This window comes from Neophocaena asiaeorientalis, unplaced genomic scaffold, assembly GCF_003031525.2.
Source record: "Neophocaena asiaeorientalis asiaeorientalis breed wild unplaced genomic scaffold, Neophocaena_asiaeorientalis_V1.1 scaffold43, whole genome shotgun sequence".
NCBI lineage: Eukaryota > Metazoa > Chordata > Mammalia > Artiodactyla > Phocoenidae > Neophocaena > Neophocaena asiaeorientalis.
The window spans coordinates 8,085,830-8,104,298 of NW_020173674.1; the positions used below are offsets into that span (position 1 = coordinate 8,085,830).

At 62.1% G+C, this 18,469-nt stretch overlaps 1 protein-coding gene across 1 annotated transcript in view; it reads left to right on the forward strand.

Annotated features, from left to right (window-relative positions):
• MACROD1 (mono-ADP ribosylhydrolase 1) overlaps positions 1-18,469 on the forward strand; it is a 151,292-nt gene that overhangs the window by 131,782 nt on the left and 1,041 nt on the right. The window contains exons 7-9 of the mRNA XM_024748517.1: positions 5,162-5,191; positions 17,658-17,774; positions 18,264-18,386. Of these exons, the coding sequence (XP_024604285.1) occupies positions 5,162-5,191; positions 17,658-17,774; positions 18,264-18,386 (270 nt within the window). The remainder of the gene's footprint in view (positions 1-5,161; positions 5,192-17,657; positions 17,775-18,263; positions 18,387-18,469) is intronic.

Consider the following 18,469-nt stretch of genomic DNA (forward strand, 5'->3'; position numbering starts at 1 on the left):
TCTCCCCTCGCCTCCCCCTCCCTCCATCCCTGTTCTGCTGCTGCCCTGGTCCAACCACATTCTGGCCCCTTTGATCCTCCCTGGGCCTGTGGAGAGTCAGGCAAAGCTGACCTTGTCCTTCCCCAGCATAGGCACCCCTGTGGTCCCCCGACCAGGGAAACGCTCAGACTTATTTCCCTGCATGTCCTTCCTTCCCTCCAAGGTGTGCTGCCACCTGCTCTGTGAAGCCCCCAGACTCCAGGCTGCTCCAGCTCTGGTACCTTCCTCACCTGGACATTTACACACTCTCCTCGACTCAACTTGGGTACCCTTGGTGGCCCCTGGCACACAGTTGGCACCCAAGTAAAATGTTTTTTTTTTATCATGTTGTCTATTACATCCCTAGTACTTATTTTTTTTAAACAAATTGTTTTTTAATTTATTCATTTAGTTTTGGCTGCGTTGGGTCTTCATTGCTGCACGCGGGCTTTCTCTAGTTGCAGTTAGCAGGGCTACTCTTCATTGCAGTGCGCGGGCTTCTCATTGCAGTGGCTTCTCTTGTTGCAGAGCATGGGCTTTAGGCACGCGGGCTTCAGTAGTTGTAGCAGGTGGGCTCAGTAGTTGTGGCTGGTGGGCTCCAGAGAGCAGGCTCAGTAGTTGTGGTGCAGGGGCTTAGTTGCTCCACAGCATGTGGGATCTTCCTGGACCAGGGCTTGAACCCGTGTCCCCTGCATTGGCAGGCGGGTTCTTATCCACTGCACCACCAGGGAAGTCCCCCTAGTACTTATTTATCTTTATTTATTTATTTATTTTTGGCTGCGTTGGGTCTTCATTGCAGTGCACGGGCTTTTCATTGTGGTGGCTTCTCTTGTTGCAGAGCACGGGCTCTAGGGTGTATGGGCTTCAGTAGTTGTGGCATGTGGGCTCAGTAGTTATGGTGCACAGGCTTAGTTGCTCCGTGGCGTGTGGGATCTTCCCGGACCAGGGCTCGAACCCATGTCCCCTGCATTGGCAGGCGGATTCTTAACCACTGCGCCACCAGGGGAGTCCCCAATTAAAATGTTTTGTGCAGGGAGTGACAGAGGGGCCACTGGGTCCCCTGAAGTGACAGTGGCCAAGCACTCCGGGTCTGGCCCTCTCCCTTTCACCAGGCAGTGGCCACATTCCAGCCCCTGAACTGGGCCGGGAGCTGGGGCACAAACTGGGAAGCGGCTCTCCCCCACCCACAGGACAACAGGTGCTGGGAGTCGGGGGAGGGGCTTCCCCCCCTAGGTGCCCCAGGCCTGAAAAGGTGCGGAGTAGGCAAAGGAGAAATGGGGGTCGGGGGACTGCACTGCATGAGCAGCAGTGCGGGGGCAGGGAAGGGCTGGCAGAGTGTGTGAGAGGCGGGGAGCGATGCCCCCAGCACACCCCAGCCCCAGCCCCTGGCCTGGTGGGCCGCTGTCAGCGGACAGAGGATTTGGCAGTGACTGGGGTGCACCTCATTTCCACCCCAAGGTCGCAGGCGCAGCACTGAGGCTCCTAGCCAGTTAATCGTGTCCAACAGAGCACGGCACAGGCACGTCCATGGGCAGGGGCCGCGGCAGGGCTGGACCACCTTGCCCTGCATGGGGGCCGACAAGCCAACTCGGATGGCAGGCGTCGGACCAGGCATCTCACAGCCCCGGAGGTGCACACTCTGGCCCAGGAGCCTATGCCCGCCACAAAGCCAGAACAAGCCTCAAGCCCCGCTCAAACCCTAGGGCCAGGCATGGGTCCCCCCTCACAAGCTTGATGACCCTGCTTCGCTGGGGCAGGTTTGGGTCCTTTGGGTGGGGCTGTGTTACAGACTCTGGTTTGGACCTGAGGTCCAGTGATAGTTCACGTCTTGCTTGCCCATCACCCCGCCTCAGCAAGGAGGCCCTTTCCGACAGAGGGAGGGTGCAGGGGTTAAGAAAATGGGTGTGGGGCTTCCCTGGTGGCGCAGTGGTTGAGAGTCCGCCTGCCGATGCAGGGGACACGGGTTCGTGCCCCGGTCCGGGAAGATCCCACATGCCGCGGAGCGGCTGGGCCCGTGAGCCATGGCCGCTGAACCTGCGCGTCCGGACCCTGTGCTCCGCAACGGGAGAGGCCACAACAGTGAGAGGCCCGCGTACCACAAAAAAAAAAAAAAAAAAAAAAAAAGAAAATGGGTGTGACAACCAGCCATCCTGGTTCAAACCCCTTTCCTCCCCTCACCAGTCACGCCGTGAGCCTCAGTTTCCTCATTGGAAAAATGGACTAATGACCAGTTGTGATTTAGAGCCTCAAACCAAACTGAGGGGAGCATGGGGGCGGCGGGGGCAGAAAGGGGAGGAGCGTGCGGGTGAGGTGAGGTGGGAAGGGCCAGCCTGGGCTGGGGAGCAGGAAGGCCTGAAACTGCCCTGCTTTGGATGGGAGGCTGGGCGGTACACCCAGGGGACCGCCTGTGGTATCTTTGGTACTGCTCCCCATTTTCCGTGTTCCCCCCAAGCCTCCAGGCCATCCTCTCAACTGTGAGTGCCTCGGGCAGCCCTATGGGGGCACCATGTGACCAGGTGTCCAGGCCCCTGGGGAGAGGGCCAGACAGGGGCCTAAGGGAAAGAGGAGCAGGAGAACAGGCTCTAGACCACCAGATTGCAGCCCTTCCCCCTGAGCCCCACCAGGGGGCTGCTGGGCATGGTGGACTCGGGGAAGGGGACACTGCAGACCGGCCTCCTGGGATACCTGCTGAACTTGGGGACAGGCTGGTGACCAGGTCCTCCGTGCAGCTTGAGTCTGAGCCCCCAGTGCTGGGCCACACCTCCCTCTCCCACCTGTGGCAGGTAATGCCACCTGGTTACCTGGTCCCCCCTTCCCCCAGCTCAGCCTCTGCCCCAGGCTCACCTCCCTCCTCAGCCCCTGGATGAGACATCGGGCCAATCCACCCCAGTCCCCTCACCCGGGCAGGGCCACACTCGGTGGGGTTTAGGGGGTGCAGGGCAGGTGGCCGTTGGCATCTCCTTCCAAAGGGACCTGCAAAACAGCAGGTCGGAGCCCCTCCCCTCCCGCCCCTTTGAGGCTCGCTGCCAGCGCGTTTGACACTGAGCTCTCCACCAGCGGGAGCCGGCTCATTTGCGGCCGGTGTTAATTAAGAGAAAGAGGTGATGGGGGGAGGCAGGGAAGGGCCGTGGAGGGCAGCTTCCGACAGCCGCCAGGACTGCTGTGGGAGCCAAGGGGGCCGGGAGCTGGACCCGCAACGACCTAAGATGCCTGGGTCTCCCGTGCTGGCTCCAGGGCAGAGCTCTCCAGACGGCCGACCCCTCGTCTTTGCAGCCAACCTGCTGGCGTGGGAGGAGGGTCAAGAGTGCATCCGAGGGGATGGAGTCAGACAGACCCCGTTCCAATCCTGCTGCCACGCAGCTCAACCTCTGAGCTTTGGTTTCCTTACCTGTAAAGTGGGAGCGATGGCACTGCCCTTGTGGCTTTGTTATGACAGTAAATGGGGTCAGCCTGTGCCCGGCAAACAGCCTCGCTCGGTCATTGGCGACGTGCCCAGCCCCCAGCGGCCTGCCACGTCTGCTGGGTGTCCTGCGTGGTCCACCTCCTGCTCGCGCTCTCCCCCGGGGCTCCAGCGCTGGCTGCCTCCCCTGCCTGCTCAGCCCGCCTCCGCCCACATTCCCCGCGGCCCCCCAGCACTGCTCTGGGAGCGCCTAGCCGCTCCTCGCCTCTCCATCTTAATTAGCTGCTTGTATTAATCTTGCAAGGAACGTGGCAACTTGCAGCCCTGGGTTTTCGGGCTGTGGAATTAATTATTCCCCAAGCGAAGAGCTGTCAGCTCTGGGAGACCAGCCACTCAGAGCCACCTGACACCGCTTAGCAGCGTCCACAGCTTCCGCAGAGCACCCCGGGGCCCACGGCCGGGCCAGCTTGGAAATGGCCCCCATTCCCGGCCTGGGCTCTTTTCCGTGTCCCCCTCTTACAGAGGGGCTGCAACAGGACCTGGGAAGGCAAGGAGGGATGCCACAGCGGTGTCGGAGCTGAAGGCCCTGCCTGGGAGCCAGGACCCCTGGGGCCAGAGGGGCTGAGGCACAGTTGACCCATCTCCCCACCGGGCGACACCTGGGCCTGGGGAACGCACCTGCCCTGTCTCGCCCATCACTTGCACTCATTAGCATCAGTGCTTCACACGAGGCAGCTGTGTGGCCGGAAGCTGGAGCCCAGGCTGGGAGGGGGCGCTGACCCGCACGGCCCTCACATTCTGATGGAGAGGCTGCCAGCCTCACTTTGCCCCTGCGTCAGCCCCGTGAGGGGGCTGGAGAGGGCAGCTGGCCAGGCAGAGCGAGACGGACGGGGCAGCCGCGGCAGCTGGTGGTCCAGCTCTGGTCGAGGGTGCGGGGCACCAGGGGCCGGTGCAGCTGAGGAGCCCTCTCTCTTCCTTGACCTTCACAAGTCACCCATCTGTCCCAGTCCGGTTCCAGTCCCAGTGCCCTGGGCCCTTCCTGCGCTGCCCTGGGTGGGGTCCTGACCTCGCACATGAGTGCTGTCGTCCACGAGGCTCCCAGCCCTGGTTCATAATCCTCATCCCCCGGGGGCACTTTCCATGGCCGCAGCGATGCCGTTTGCTCCTAGTGGCTGCAGCTGTGTCTCCCACAGTCTGTGAGCTCCACGTCTCTGCACCGGGCCTGGCACAGAGGGGCTCGGGAGACCCAGTGGGAAGAAAGAATGAGTGAGGGACTTCCCTGGCAGTCCAGTGGTTAAGACTCAGTGCTCCCAATGCAGGGGATGCGGGTTCGATCCCTGGTCGGGGAACTTAGATCCCGCACGCTGCACCATGCAGCCGAAAAAAAAAAAAAAGGAAGAAAGAACGAGTGAATGAAGGATACGTGCGGCCAGGGGTCGTCTGCCACTCTAGATCTCACGTGCAGCTGCTTCCGGGGTGAGCGGACCCGACCCTGGTGCCTCCCGATCCCACCGCAGTACCAACCCCAGGCCCATTGGGAGCCTCAGCGGAAGAGGAAGTCCCGCCCCTTCCGCCTCCTGGTTGTCTGTCCCTGCTTCAGGGACCCTGTGCCCAGGGACCCTGTGCCCAGGGACCCGGGCTGGCCCTCGGGCCTGGCTGGCAGCCCCCCGTCGCCCCCTCCGCGCAGCTGCGTGCCCCACCAACCTCTCCCCGACTGACCGCCTTCGTCTTTCTCTCTTGCAGCCAACAGCTCCCTGCTCGGAGGCGGCGGTGGTGAGTACATCCTTCCTGCGGCCTGGGGGTTGTCTGGGGGTCTGCTTCTCTCCTCCTGGCCCCTTCACCCGCGGAGCCCAGCTGGCTGCCACGCGCCTTCCCCGCAGCGTTCCCCTCGTCCCCATGGTGCGCCGTTCCCATTTCTCCATCTCTGCCCTTCTTTACCGCCTCCCACCCCATCGGCCTTGCCCGGCCTCGTCCTCACTGTGGATGAAGCCGGACACCTGGCTGGCAGGCCCGGCTGCTTCAGCACTGGGTGACTGGGGTAGGTCCCCACCCTCTGAGCAGAAGCCTCCTGGTCTGTAACTGGGGGCTGGAGGGCCCCCTGAGGTTTCAAAGGGACTGGGCCTGGGCCTGGGCCTGGGACCGGGTCGTTGTGGGGCCGGGGCACAGGTGTGGTGGGGAAAGCCCAGCCCCGCCCCTGACGCCCACGGGCCCTCGGCCAGCCCTGTGCCCCTTTGGCCTCAGTTTCGCCACCTGCGAGGGCAAAATTAGCGTCTCTGCTCTGCCCTGCAACCTCGCAGGGCGGCTCTGCCGCCAGGACAAGTTCTTATCGAGTCAGGGGGAGCTCCGCCAACAGTTAAGCCCACGAGAATGCGTGTGTGTTCACTGTTGTCAAAGACCACCAGGAAGCAGGGGTTCCGGCGGGCCAGGTGGGCAGGGCGTTGGAAGTCAGCGTGGGCCCGGCCCCCAAGGACGCAGGGCAAGGTCAGCAGGTGCCGGCACGGAAGGGCGGGGCGACAGTCCCTATGGCCCCGGTGCCCGGCCAGCCCGGCACGGGCTGGCCACACCAGCCGCTCGGCCCCAGCCCCTCACCCCCCGGCTGGCGGGGCGGCCCGCTGTCTGTGCAGGCAGCAGTACGATTGGTGAGCTAGGGTCAGGGGTTAATGCGCCGTCGGATAAATCCCAGGGTGTGCTCACGGCAGTGGTGGCGGGGCCCAGGCCAGGTTTTAAAAGGGGAAAAATAAAAGGGGCCTCGAAGGTCAGGAATAAATAAGAGCGGCGTTAAGAGCTGTTGATGACCGGCCAGGATGCGGGATGGGGGGGTGCGGGGAGCCTGTTTGTGTTTAGAGATGCTTTCCCTCCCTCCCTCCCTCCCTCCCCTGCTTCTCCTCCAGCTTCCCTGTGGAGGTCACAGCTACCCTGGCGGCCTCACAGAACGAGGTGGATTCACTGGGGACTGGGGGTCTAGGACCCTCTTCTGAGCCAAGTGCCTGGACACATCTGCCGGGCACCAGAGGAGCCTGAGCACCGCCACGACACAGGGTGGTCTGTGCAATAGGGGGGCTGCGGGCGGAGTGAGGAGTACAGGCTCAGTGGCCAGGCTTGGGGACCAGGGAGGCTCCTGCAGGAGCTGGCGCCTCCACTGGGACCCAAGGGATGGGTAGAAGGCAGCCGGTGAAGAGCAGTGGGAAGGGTGTGCTGGGCAGAGGGAACAGCACAGGTGAAGCCTGGAGTGAGGGAGAGCGTGGGGCATTCGGGGAGACTCCGAGGACTGGAGTGGTCGGAGCCCAGCCAGGAGGAGGGGAGATGGGAGAGGACTCAGGGGCCTCAGAGACCACGTGAGGAGCTGGATTTTCAGCCGTTCAGTTAGGAAGACAAAGGATCACAGAAAGGTGTGGGACTTATAAGTCCTAAGTCAGGTCATCACCCTTCTTCTGCTCAAAATTCTGCCAGGGCTCTCACCTCACCTCCTTCCTACTGCCCACGGGGTCTCCAGGCACCTGTCAGACTGCCTGGCCCTCTCCACTCTGTGTCAGCCACACTGACCTCCCTGCAGTTCCTGGAACAGACCTGGCCCGCTCCTGCCTCAGGGCCTTTGCACTGGCTCTTCCCTCTGCCCCGAATGCTCTTCCGCAGAGAGCCGTGTGGCTGCTCCCTTCACCTCCTACAAGTGTTTACTTGCGTGCCATCTACGCGGTGAGGCCCACTCTGACCCCTGGAAATTGCAGCTCCCTGCCCCTGCCCCACCTCCCCAGGCCTCTCACGCTAATCTAGTTTTTATTTTCCTCCAAGCACCTCTCTCCTAATGTGCTATGTAATTTACTTGTTGATTATGTTCATTGTTTATTGTCTGTCTCCCCACTGAGAACGATAGCTCCAGAAGGCATGACTGTGTCTCCAGCACTTAGGACTGGGGCTGGTGCATACAGTCGGTGCTCAATAAATGGTTGATAAATGAATGAATGAACTACAGGTAAAGGCAGGGACGGCCTTACATGTCAAGCAAAGGACTTGCTGATGAGGGCAATGGGAGCCACTGAGGCTTCAGGCAGGGCAGGGAGTGGCTCATAGATGGCCTGGTGACCTCACTCTGGGAGGTCAAAGGACAGCTGCTCTGGCCAGATTGAGGGGGGAGGCCCAGTGGCGTCCCTCTAGCTCCCTTTCCTGCAGCACTGAGGGTGAGAGGAGGCTGGAGCAGGCCCCAAGTGCAGCCTGACCGACGCAGAGATGGATGGGGTGGGCCAGGACCCAGGAGGAAGTGGGCCCGGAGTCCAGCCTTTTAATGCCAGCTGAGATTTATGGAGCCGCCGCCAGTGCTCACGGGGGCTGTCACTCTGCTAATATGATTGGAACAAGGCGGAGGTGGCAGGGAGGGGACAGGGGACAGGGAGAGGCTGGGGCTTGTGGGGGCCCGGCGCCCACCTGGGATGGGAATGGAGACAGGCGCTGGGCCCCCGGGATGTCCTCTGCTCTCACATCTGCCACCTGTACCCTCTACCGCCCCCTGGTCCATCCAGCCTTAACGCCCTGACCTGCCAGGAGGGAGGACACAGGCAGGGGCAGCCTGGGACTGGGGGGTCTGGGTCCCCATCTAACTCTGCCCGGACAGACCCTGGTCCTCCCAGGTGCCCTCTTCTCCCAAGTCCAGCCCTGCAGGGGTTCAGGCCTCTACCCACCCCCAACTTCCCATCACCACCCATTTACCTATCCAGCAACCACCCATGCCTTTAACAAGCACTGGTCCCGTTCAGCCTGCCCTGGCCACTCTGTTGAAAACTCCCCCAGCCAGCCCGGCCCTCCGTGCTGATCCTCTACCCTGCCCTGTGCCTGTCCCCGGAGCATGGACGCCCTTTCAACATGCTTGTGTTTCATGCTTATTTTTACTGCCTTTCTCCCCACTAGAACATACTCTCCCCAGGAACAGGGTTCAGGGGATTCCAAGCCCCTAGATCAGCCTTTATGGGGTGGTTAGTTGTACCCCTGTGTGCTGGGTGTGCCCTAGGAGCTGGGGACTAACAGCCTGCCCCGGGGTTCTCATACAATCCTGTTGGAGGAGGGCAGCTATCAGTTCAGAAAGGAGCTCTTAAAGGGGGGGCTGAGGCTGGCCTGCAGGGCTTTGGTGCAGGGAACCACAGTGTTTACAGCAAGTATGTAGGGGAGTCTTCTGTCACCCTAAACTTCAGTGGGAACCCCCAGGGGCCGCTGGGGCCAAAAGGACTTAACCCAAAGGGTCCAGGGCCCCTGGGCCTGCCTCACTGGGGTTGGGCACCCACCAGGCCCTGAGGCCTAGGTAGGTGGTCTGATAACACAGTGAAGGCCCCCCACTCCCCATTCCTTCCCAGCACTCTTTCTGAGTGTGTGTGTATATGGAGCCAGGGAGGACACCTGTGTCAAACCCTGGGACTCAGGACTTGACCCTGCCCTCAAAGAGATCCATTTTGGTAGAAGTCTTCCCAACAGAGGGGGCATTTGACTTGGGCCCCGAAGACTGCATAGGAGTTCGTCGGGTACAGAGGGATGGAGAGGCCCACCAGGTAGAGAGCCCAGTGTCTGCACTGGGGAGACCTGACAGGACTGGGGCAGCTACCTAGCCAGACCCTCAGGCCTGGGGACTGCCAGGCCCACTCCTGCTCCCGCCTCCTTCCTGGAGAGCCTTTTACTGGCTCGATAAAAAATGTTTGGGAACAAACACTCTCCTATTGTATGGTAGGAAGGGAGGCGGGCCCTAAATCAGGCTGGGAATCGACGGGGCCCTGACGCGTGTCTCTCCTGTTTGTTGGGACTGAAATGTTTACTCGGCGATAAGGAGCCAGCCTTCTGGTGGAGATTCGCGCACTCTTTTTCAATTACCCCTCGTCTTTCTCTGCCACTTTCGCACTAAAGGGATAATAAATGTATCAGAGCGTTTCAATTATTCATCTAAATCATGACTGCGCCTGCCACGGCCAAGCTTTAGTGACAGATTAATTCAGGGCCGCCTTCCTCTGCTTGCAGCGGCCATCTCTGCTCCCGCCTGTCCAGAGCCCCGAGGGCCAGCCCGAGGGGTGGGCGGCTGGGGTCAGGCAGGTCCCTGGCAGGGGCAGGGCAGGATGGAGCCCCGTCCACACACAGCCACTGCCAAGGACCCTCCCTTCCGGAGGTCAGCGGGCCCACCCAAACCTGCAGGCCTGTGAGGGCGCAGCCACCCTGCCCTCCTGCTTATCGGCTCTGCACGCCCTCCTCCCTATGCCCACACTGCAAGTCCATGTGTGTGTCCCTTACACTACAGGGTCCCAGGCATCTCACACCAGGGAGAAACCAGAGGTGGCTCGCTGCCGGCATAGCCCTCTCCTGGTCCCACCTAGTTATCTCCATGTCAGGGCAGCCCCTCCCACCAGCAGCCCCCCAACATACACACACACACACACACACGCCCACACACTGCTCTATTTACTGAGGGGCCTGCCACGTTCCTGGCACTGTCCTCAGTGCTTGGACACAGCAGTCACTGGGACACAGCAGACACTGCTCCTCTTGGACCAGTATTCTGTCACCCTTGAAAATCAGACTCTTGTTTGTGTGATTAAGTACCAAGTGCTCCCCATCAGGCTCCCCCACTAAGGGGCACGCACAGGGTGTCTGTCTTTCACCTCCTGGAAAACAGTAGGTGCTCAGTGGGGACCTGTTGGTGGCCCGGCCATGCCCAGGGGCGCCTCCCCCCAGCCCAGGTATCTGTGTGCATTCCTCCCCCACCCACCATGCAGGCACATGGCTCAGGCAGAACCTGCCCCCCGGGGCCCAGCCTCTCCTCTCTCCACACAGGGACCCACGAGTCCGGTGGGGGGGGCACCCTCTTTCCTCTCTCTGTCTCCGTCTGAGTCTCCCTCGCCCCCACTCGGTCTGTCTCTTGCGTCTGACTCTCGCTCCATCTCTGTCTCGCTCCTCCACACGGCTCCTCCGGCAGGTGCACTCTCCCCGCCTCTCGCTCTCTCCTCACTCACCCTCAGGATCCGGGCCTCCACTTCTGCCCAGCTCACTTGCCATCCCGCGCGCCTCCACCTGGCACTATCTCCATCACCCAGCGCTGCTGATCTGTGATTGCTTCCCGGCTCTGCCCCGATTAGCTGGGGCCTAGCACAGCAGGCAGACAGGGGGCCCCCGTGGCCCTCTCCAGGGCAGGCGGTGTGGGCCTGACCAGCCAGTCCTGAGCACGGCTCCGTGCCAGGCTGCGGCGGGTGGGTGCATGGGGCGGGTGTGGCCAGAAGTTGTCTGGGGCAGGGGGCCGTGCTGCGGCAGAGAGGGGAAGGGCATTCCTGGACAAGGGCACAGCAAAGGGCCCCAGGGGCCGTCTCAGACCACGCTCCTGCCCCACTGGCACCTTCCCACTGCGATGGTTCCTGCGGATGCAGCCCTGCCCTCCCACCTCTCCCCCTGTTGCCCTGCTGAGCCCTCTGCCTGGACCCCTCCTCCCCGACCTCCCCAAAGCCTTTCTTCTCATCACTCAGGGCTTTGCTCAGATGCCACCTCAGAGGCACCTCCCCAACCCTGAACCGCACCCATGCCTGCCCAGCTCCCTTCCCTCTCCTCTTGCTCTGGAGTGTGTTTCCTTCTGCTGTTTCACCGCGGTGATATTAGAGCCGCACTTCGCCTCCCTCGCCCAGGGCCTGGCGGGTCCACCTCCCCACTGCCCAATGCCTGTGTCGAGGATGGTGGGGGAGGCACGCGGAGGCCGGATGTCATCTAAGGCGGAGGCTGGAGGGAGCCCCAACTTGCTCAGCGTTGATGATTTTATTTCGTGGACTTGTGGGAGCCATGGGAGGTCTCGTGAGCAGGGGAGTGACATGGTCCCCCAAGTAAAGGCCCCAGCTGAGGAGAAGGATAAGGTGCTAACAGCTGCCAGGCGTATGGAGTGCCCCCTGCCTGGTTGCCAGGGCCTTGCTGGGCCCTCCCTGCAGAGTCTCATCCCCGTCACAGCACTATGGGACACACGTGCCGTTAGCATCTCCATTTTGCAGATGAGGGAACTGAGGCACCAAGTCCCTTGAGCCGAACGTGCTCCCCACCCCCACCCCTCAGCCAGCCCTCCCTGGGTGGGAGAGAGAAGGGCGAGGACTCCAGCTCCGGCGCTGGGGCCCGTGCCCCGCCCCCAGCGGGCAAGACGCCTCCAAGCCCCTGCCTGCAGCTGCCAGGGGGATTTTTAATAACGTGAGTGATTTTTGCATGATGAATGAGGCGCTGCCGTTGTGTCCGTAATGAAGCCCTAATGTTTGGAAATCCCCATTTAAGGAGCTGATCTCACCCCATTATGAATTTCAGATCACATCGCGGAACTGTCGTTCATCCATCTTCTCCCTGGGGCACCCACCCGCCTTGGCCCCTTGAGGGTGGGTCCTGGCGAGTGTGGGCTCTGCATCCCGCCCCCCACAGTGGGCTGAGCCCAAGGCTAGCACAGAGCGGGGCTGGCACGGGTGTGCTGACTGAATGAGTGGCCAGGAGCGTGTAGGCAGAGGCCGAGGCCATTCTGGCAATGGGGTATGGTGTGGGGCTGAGGATCCCAAGTCTCGGCCTGGGCCTGGGAGGAAAATGGAGGCCAGAGATGAAGAGGGTAGGAAGGGCCAGAGAGAAGGGGGCCCGAGGCCCTGGGCTGGGCCACTTGGCCAGGCTTTGTGGCTGGGCCTGCCCTCTGCAGGTTAGGGGCCTGGGGGTGCAGCGGCTCAGGCTTCTGCCCTCTTTCAGTCCTGGCATTCGGCGTTTGTGCAGGCGGCTGGGATGGGCGGCAGCTGCTGGCTGCAGCAATGTGGCTGGAGAGGGAGGGTTCTCAGGCCGGGTGCCCAGCCCCTGGGGCCTGCAGGGTGAGACGTCTAAGCGGGAGGTGGTCCCGAGGGCCCAGACCCAGGTGCCTTCCCAGGCTCGAGAGGTGCACCCTTCCCCTGGCCCCGTGGGCCTCAAGCTCACCCCTCTGCCTCCCCAGCCCTCTCTCTGCCAGGGCTTTCTGGGTGACATTTCCACCTGGCAGTGTGTCCCATCCCTTGGGCAAAGGGGACCCCAAGACCATGAGGGAAAGAGGAGTCTTCTGCCTGCGGAGTCCGTGGCTGTGCCTCGGTCTCCCCATCTGTAAAATGGGGCGACGTGTGATAACGTGCAGGGCCCTTTGGTACCATCTCGCACTGAACGCTTACACCAAATGCAGAGGGAGGTGCTGTTACTGAGCTTGTACAGATGAAACTGAGGTGCAGGGAGGTGAAGTGACCCAGCGGAGGGGTGGGAGAGCTGGGGGGAGGGGGCCTTGGGTCTCTCGGGGCCAGGTCTGCTCTGCTACCAGGAGCCGTGGCCCACACAGCCCCAGCGAGCTCCTTTCAGAGGCTCTGAGACTTGGCACCCTGGGAGGGCACTGCCCAGGCCCATCCTCTCCCTCCGCTGCCCTGGGGACCCACAGGAGTCCGCGGGGCAGGGCTGGGGGCTGCCCAGGCAAGGCCTCACAACCCCCACCTGGCTGAGAGTGGCTTTGCCTCCACGAGCTTTTGTCCCTGTTCCTGTGAGATGGAGGCTGGGGAAGCAATTCTAAGCCTCTGCTCTCCTGTAACTGTGAGATCCTGGACGAGTTGCTTAATCATTCTGGCCTTTAGTCCCCCACCGGCCCCCCGCCAGGCCACCTCTCAGCAAACCTCAGTCCTCCCCACAAACTTTCTGAGGCCAGTTCTGAGGCTCAGAGAGGTTAAGTGGCCCAAAGCTACTAGCAAGCTTGTGGGCAGGATTTCTGGAAAGAGAAATCCCAGAAGGGGGCGAGCGGGGGGCCAGACCCACGGGACAGTGGAGGGGAATGGGGGGGAGTTGGAGGGGTAGGCCCAGGGCCAGCCAGGGTCTCCTGCCCTCTGTCAGAGGCACAGCTGCCCTCCTCTCCCCCAGGCCACAGGTCTCCTTGTATTCCTGTAAATAATTAATTAGCCCCTGCTTGCTTGTTTGTTTAGCATGAGGGATGCTCCCCCTCTGAGATGCATTCATTGCTGAATAAATTTAAATATCTAATCTTCCCTTCATGAATATTACAGCACTCTAAGTAGCTGTCGAATACCCTAAGCACCTTGGCAAGGGGCCCCCAGGGGAGCCTGTCTGCTTCACCTCCACGGGCTCCGAGGAGGGCCCGGCTCCAGGCCCTGCCCTCTCCCAGCGCCCTCCCGGCCCTGGACTTGCGAGGCAGGGGCTGAGTCTGTGTTGATGCTCCTGAGGGCTCAGTGCAGGGCTGTGGAGGCCACACCGATGGCAGGAAGCTGGGGTGGGCTTCCAAGCAGGGGCGGCTGGCTTCTCTGGGGGATGTGCCTGGACCGGGGCAGAGAGTCAGGGCTGGAACAGAGAGAGGGCAGACAGGGCCCCCAGACAGAAGAGATCAGGGAGGCAGGAGGACGGGGAGAGCAGGTCTCCCAAGGCAGCCTTGCTGGATCGGATGGAGACAGTTAGTGGTCAGCCTGTGGGTGCAGCTGAGCAGTCGTGCAAGAGGAGGGTCCAGACCAAAGGTCCCCAAAGCAGTCCCTCTGTCGGGAGGGGGATATGTAGATGTGGGGAGGGGACAGGAGCCAGGCTGCAGGGGCCAGCAGTGAGGAGACAGCAGCCGTAGACAAAACGTCTTCCCAAAGTGTTTGGGTGAGGAGGGCAAACAGTAGACAGACAGCCGGGGTGGGAGGGAGGCTCAGGATGGGAACGGAGAGACAGGTCCTTTCATGGTCCTGGAGGAAGTAGAGCAGTCCAGCTGTGTCACCTTGGGCAAGTCTCTCACCCTCTCTGTGCCTCAATTTCTTCTTCTCTAAAGCAAGAAAAATAATAGCACAGCCAGGCTGTGAGGCCCAAATAAGACGGTGGATGTACATGGCTCAGCGCCTTGCTCACCAAGGAACTGTTGAGGGACTTCCCTGGTGGCGCAATGGTTAAGAATCCGCCTGCCAGTGCAGGGGAAATGGGTTCAAACCCTGGTCCGGGAAGATCCCACATGCCACGGAGCAACTAAGCCCGTGTGCCACAACTACTGAGCCTGCGCTCTAGAGCCCGCGAGCCACAACTACTGAGCCCGAGGGCCACAACTACTGAAGGCCACGGGCCTAGAGCCCATGCTCTGCAATAAGAGAAGCCACCCAATGAGAAGCCCGTGAACCACAACGAAGAGTAGCCCCCACTCGCTGCAACTAGAGATAAAAGCCCACGTGCAGCAACAAAGACCCAAGGCAGACAAAAATAAGTAAATTTTTAAAAAATTTATTAAAAAAAAAAAAGAAGCTGTTGAGGCTGAAATTAAGGAGCCAGACCTAGGACCTTAAAGGTGGAGGAGCGAGGCGGAGGCTGAGGAGGGAGGCAGAGTGGCCTTAGGGCCATCGTCCAGGAGAGGAAGGGTTCAGCCCTGACCTTAGTGGAGGGACATCTGAGGAAGCCCCTACCACCCATGTGGGCTCAATCTCCCCAGGAGAGACCTCAGGTTTTCTGCTGACTCGGAGTGAGGTGGGGGTCAGGTTGGAGCTTTGAGGGATTTTGGGTTTGTTTTTTAAACTTTTTTTGGAGTATAGTTGCTTTAGAGGGTTTTTGGATGTGGCTGACCAGGGAGGGGACCGAGGGTTAATTGGTATGAACTGGGGCACCCCCTAACCAGGCAGACCCAAGGGCCAGCTGCCCCAGGGTCAGGTGGGGAGTGGGGAGGAAGGACATTGTCTTTGGGTGGGACCCCAGGAAGCCTCCTCCTTCTGGTCTCCAGGGCTCAGCTTAGCCCAAGGAAGAGCTGGGACCGGGCCTGGGGGTCAGAGCCAGGGGAGGTACAGGTCATGGTGGGAGACATGGGAAGGGGCAGCCCTTTGGGCTGGGGGCCTCCTCTGGCACTCAGGGATGGGAGAGCCACAGGCTGCGGTATGGACAGGGAGTGGGGGCAGGAGGGGGCCTGGCTGCTGAAACCCTGAGTGCCAGGGCCAGTCTGGGCGCTGGCTTCTTGGGGGGAAGGGTGAGCAGGGGTGGAACCCCAGGCCTGTCCCTCAGCTCTGCTTTGGGAGAACTGCTCCCTGGGTACCTGCACACGGCCCCGGCCCTGTTCTGCATGCTGCTCGGGGGACTTCAGCCTGGGGGCTCTGCCAGCGCCAATTCCTCCCTCCTCCTACCCCCTCATGCCCCCAGGTCAGCCCCAAAGGCTTGGCTGCAGGCCTGTCCACTTCTGCAGGAAACAATAAGTCCCTCAAACACAGATTTCGCTGAGCGCCACTCTCACACGGCCCCCACAGTGGGCCAAGGTTGCCCGCAGGGTGGACAGCACGGGGAGATGGCAGGCAACCAGGTGGCAAGTGGATGAGACCACTGGGGCAGGGCTGGGAGGTCCCCAGGTGAGCCGGCTCCGGCAGGTCCCTGTGCTAACCCCGTACGCCCCGGACGCTACTTCCCACCCCGCTCCCTGGTATACACGTTGGGCACCCGCCTATACAGTCTCACTGACCTAGTAATAGCCAACACTGGCGTCACCTTCACTCGTGCCTTAAGCACGTTACAGGAATTAACTTAATCCTTCCAATACTCCTATGAGGTGGGTACTACTATTATCCCATTTTACAGATGGGGCAATCGAGGTCCAGAGAGGTTAAGTGCCCTGGGTCACACAAATGTGACTGGCAGAGCTGGCATCTGAACCCAGGCTGCACAGCTCCACAGCCCCTGCTGTGGCACACCGTGCTGGGTGGGTCGCCTGGCACCCCCACCCGGGACAGACACACTGCACGTGGACGCTGTACACCCACTGTGCCACACCTTGGACACACAGCCCAGGGCCCCACTCTCTGCCTCCTCTCATTGGGTGCCGCCATCCTCATCTCTGTCCAAGAGGAGGAGGCGGGGGACCCAGTCCCAGATTCCCTCCCCGGGTTCCCCCCAACTCCTCTACCCCACCTGCCCACCCCCACTCCTGGGATGCTCTGGGAAATCGCCTGGTGCCATCCCTGAGTGAAGTCGCAAAATTAGGTTTAATTGGCCTCACAGGGCATAAAAGAAAACAGAAGGAAAGGGGGTGGTCCAGTTGGTGTCCCTGGTCCTGTGCCAAGATGTTGAGGGTGGGGCTGTGATGAAGGAGCTAGGGCCTCAGTTAGCGCATCTGTAAAATGAGGAAATGATAGTCCTTTCCTGCCGCAGAGCATTGAGCTCCGTGTCCAAGAAGCCCCTGACACAGGCCTAGGGTGCAATCGGAGCTGGGGACCTGCCAGAGGTGGGTCATGTTCTCCTGGCCAGGATGTTAGCGCCTCCCCTGAGGCCGGGGTGGGGGGGGGGGCGGGGGGGCGCGGTCACTGTGCCTAATTATCAGATGAGGCAGCGGACGATCTGGGAGCGGAAAGGGCTTAACAAGGTGCGGCGGGGCCAATGAGGGACAAGGCCAAACCCCGCCTGTCCCTCGGCGCCGCGGGAGAGAGCGAGGTCGGACAGGAGAAGAGTCTCTTAGGCCTGCGCCCAAGTTGTTTATCGGGGTCCAGGTCCCCAAGGTCGCTAGCGAAGCCCCAGAGCCGCCCTCGGATAAACAAGCGCAGGCCCGTTCCCAATTAAGCCGGATGCACTAACGAGGCGGCTCGTTAACGAGCTGGGGTGCACTCCCGGAGACACCTGCGCGGCCCGGATCACCTTCCCCGCGTGGCGCAGGGAAGGAGCTGGAAGACCTAGCTCAAGGCCGGGATCGGATCTGCCTCTTGTAACTAGGTGGGCTCAGTTTCCGCGTCTGTAAAGTGGGTCCGAGGGGCCTCGCCTTGAGAGGTCGACCTTGGGACTCTAGGCTCCTGGCGCGGAGGCGGCGACTGGTAGCGGGCCCCGCGGCGCGTCCGGGCCGGAGCCGGGAAGGCGGACTTACCCCTAGCCCGGCTCGGGCTGCCGTTCCTGCCGTCCCGGACCCTGCCTCCCGGAGCCACCTCGGCCCGGAGAGACCCCAACCCCTCCCGCGTCCCTGCCAAGAGCCCAGGAAAGAGCAGGGCGGGCCGGGCGCGCCCCCTGCCGGCCGGTCTGCGCCGGCTCCCGCCGGGGCCCGCTTTGGCCCCCGTCTCCGCCTCGATTTCCCTAGACGTGAAACAAGTGTGGGACCAGGGGTGGGGGTAGGGGGTGGAGGGGTGAGGGAGTGTCTGGAGGCCGCGGGAGAAGGGCGAGGTGCCCTGTGAGTCCCAGCACAGCCAGGGGATCGGGAGTATTCGGCCTGTGGGCCTCGGCCTTCTCTGTAAAACGGGCTCAGGCGTGCGGCGGGGAACCCCAAGGCTCACTGCCCCGTCCCCTGCAGTGGACGGCTGCATCCACCGGGCCGCCGGACCCCTCCTCACCGACGAGTGCAGGACCCTTCAGAGCTGCGAGACCGGCAAGGCCAAGATCACCTGCGGCTACCGGCTGCCGGCCAAGTGTGAGTCCCCGACACCCCCACCCCGGTGGGGCGCAGACTGGGCGCCTGTGTGAGTGCTGTAACTGGGGGTTAGGGGTGCACCCTCCACAGAATTGCTGGAGGCCTCCTCCGGGGCACTTCTGAAGTGCCAGGACCTGGCCCCTCCTCGCCTTCCCCAGGAAGCCGGTGGCGGGAGGGGGTGCGTGGAGGCTGGGGAGGGGCCAGGACTTGGAGGGTAAGAGCTAAGGAGGCAACGCCCCATTGCCTCAGCCGGCTGCCTACAGATGTGGGGAGGGGCTCAGCGTGGGCCTGCCTGTGTCTGTGGAAGCGTGAACTGAGGCTCGAGGGTACACCTGTGTGCCGACCTGGGTGGGGCCCTTCCCCGGGGAGCCTCAGAACTTGGGGAGGAGGGGGCTTGTTTCCTGTCTGCTCCAGGGCCCAGGCCGGCAGGAGGGAAAGCCGAGGACCGCACGGAGCCCCCGGCCGGTCTGATCTCGTCGCCTCCCACAGATGTCATCCACACGGTGGGACCCATCGCCCACGGAGAGCCCAGCGCCAGCCAGGCTGCTGAGCTCCGCAGCTGCTACTTGAGCAGCCTCGACCTGCTGCTGGAGCACCGGCTCCGCTCGGTGGTGAGGGGCGCCAGGCGGCGGGGGCGGGGGCGACGTGAAGCCGGGGGTGGGGCACGGCCTGGCGGGAGGCGGAGCGGAGAGTGA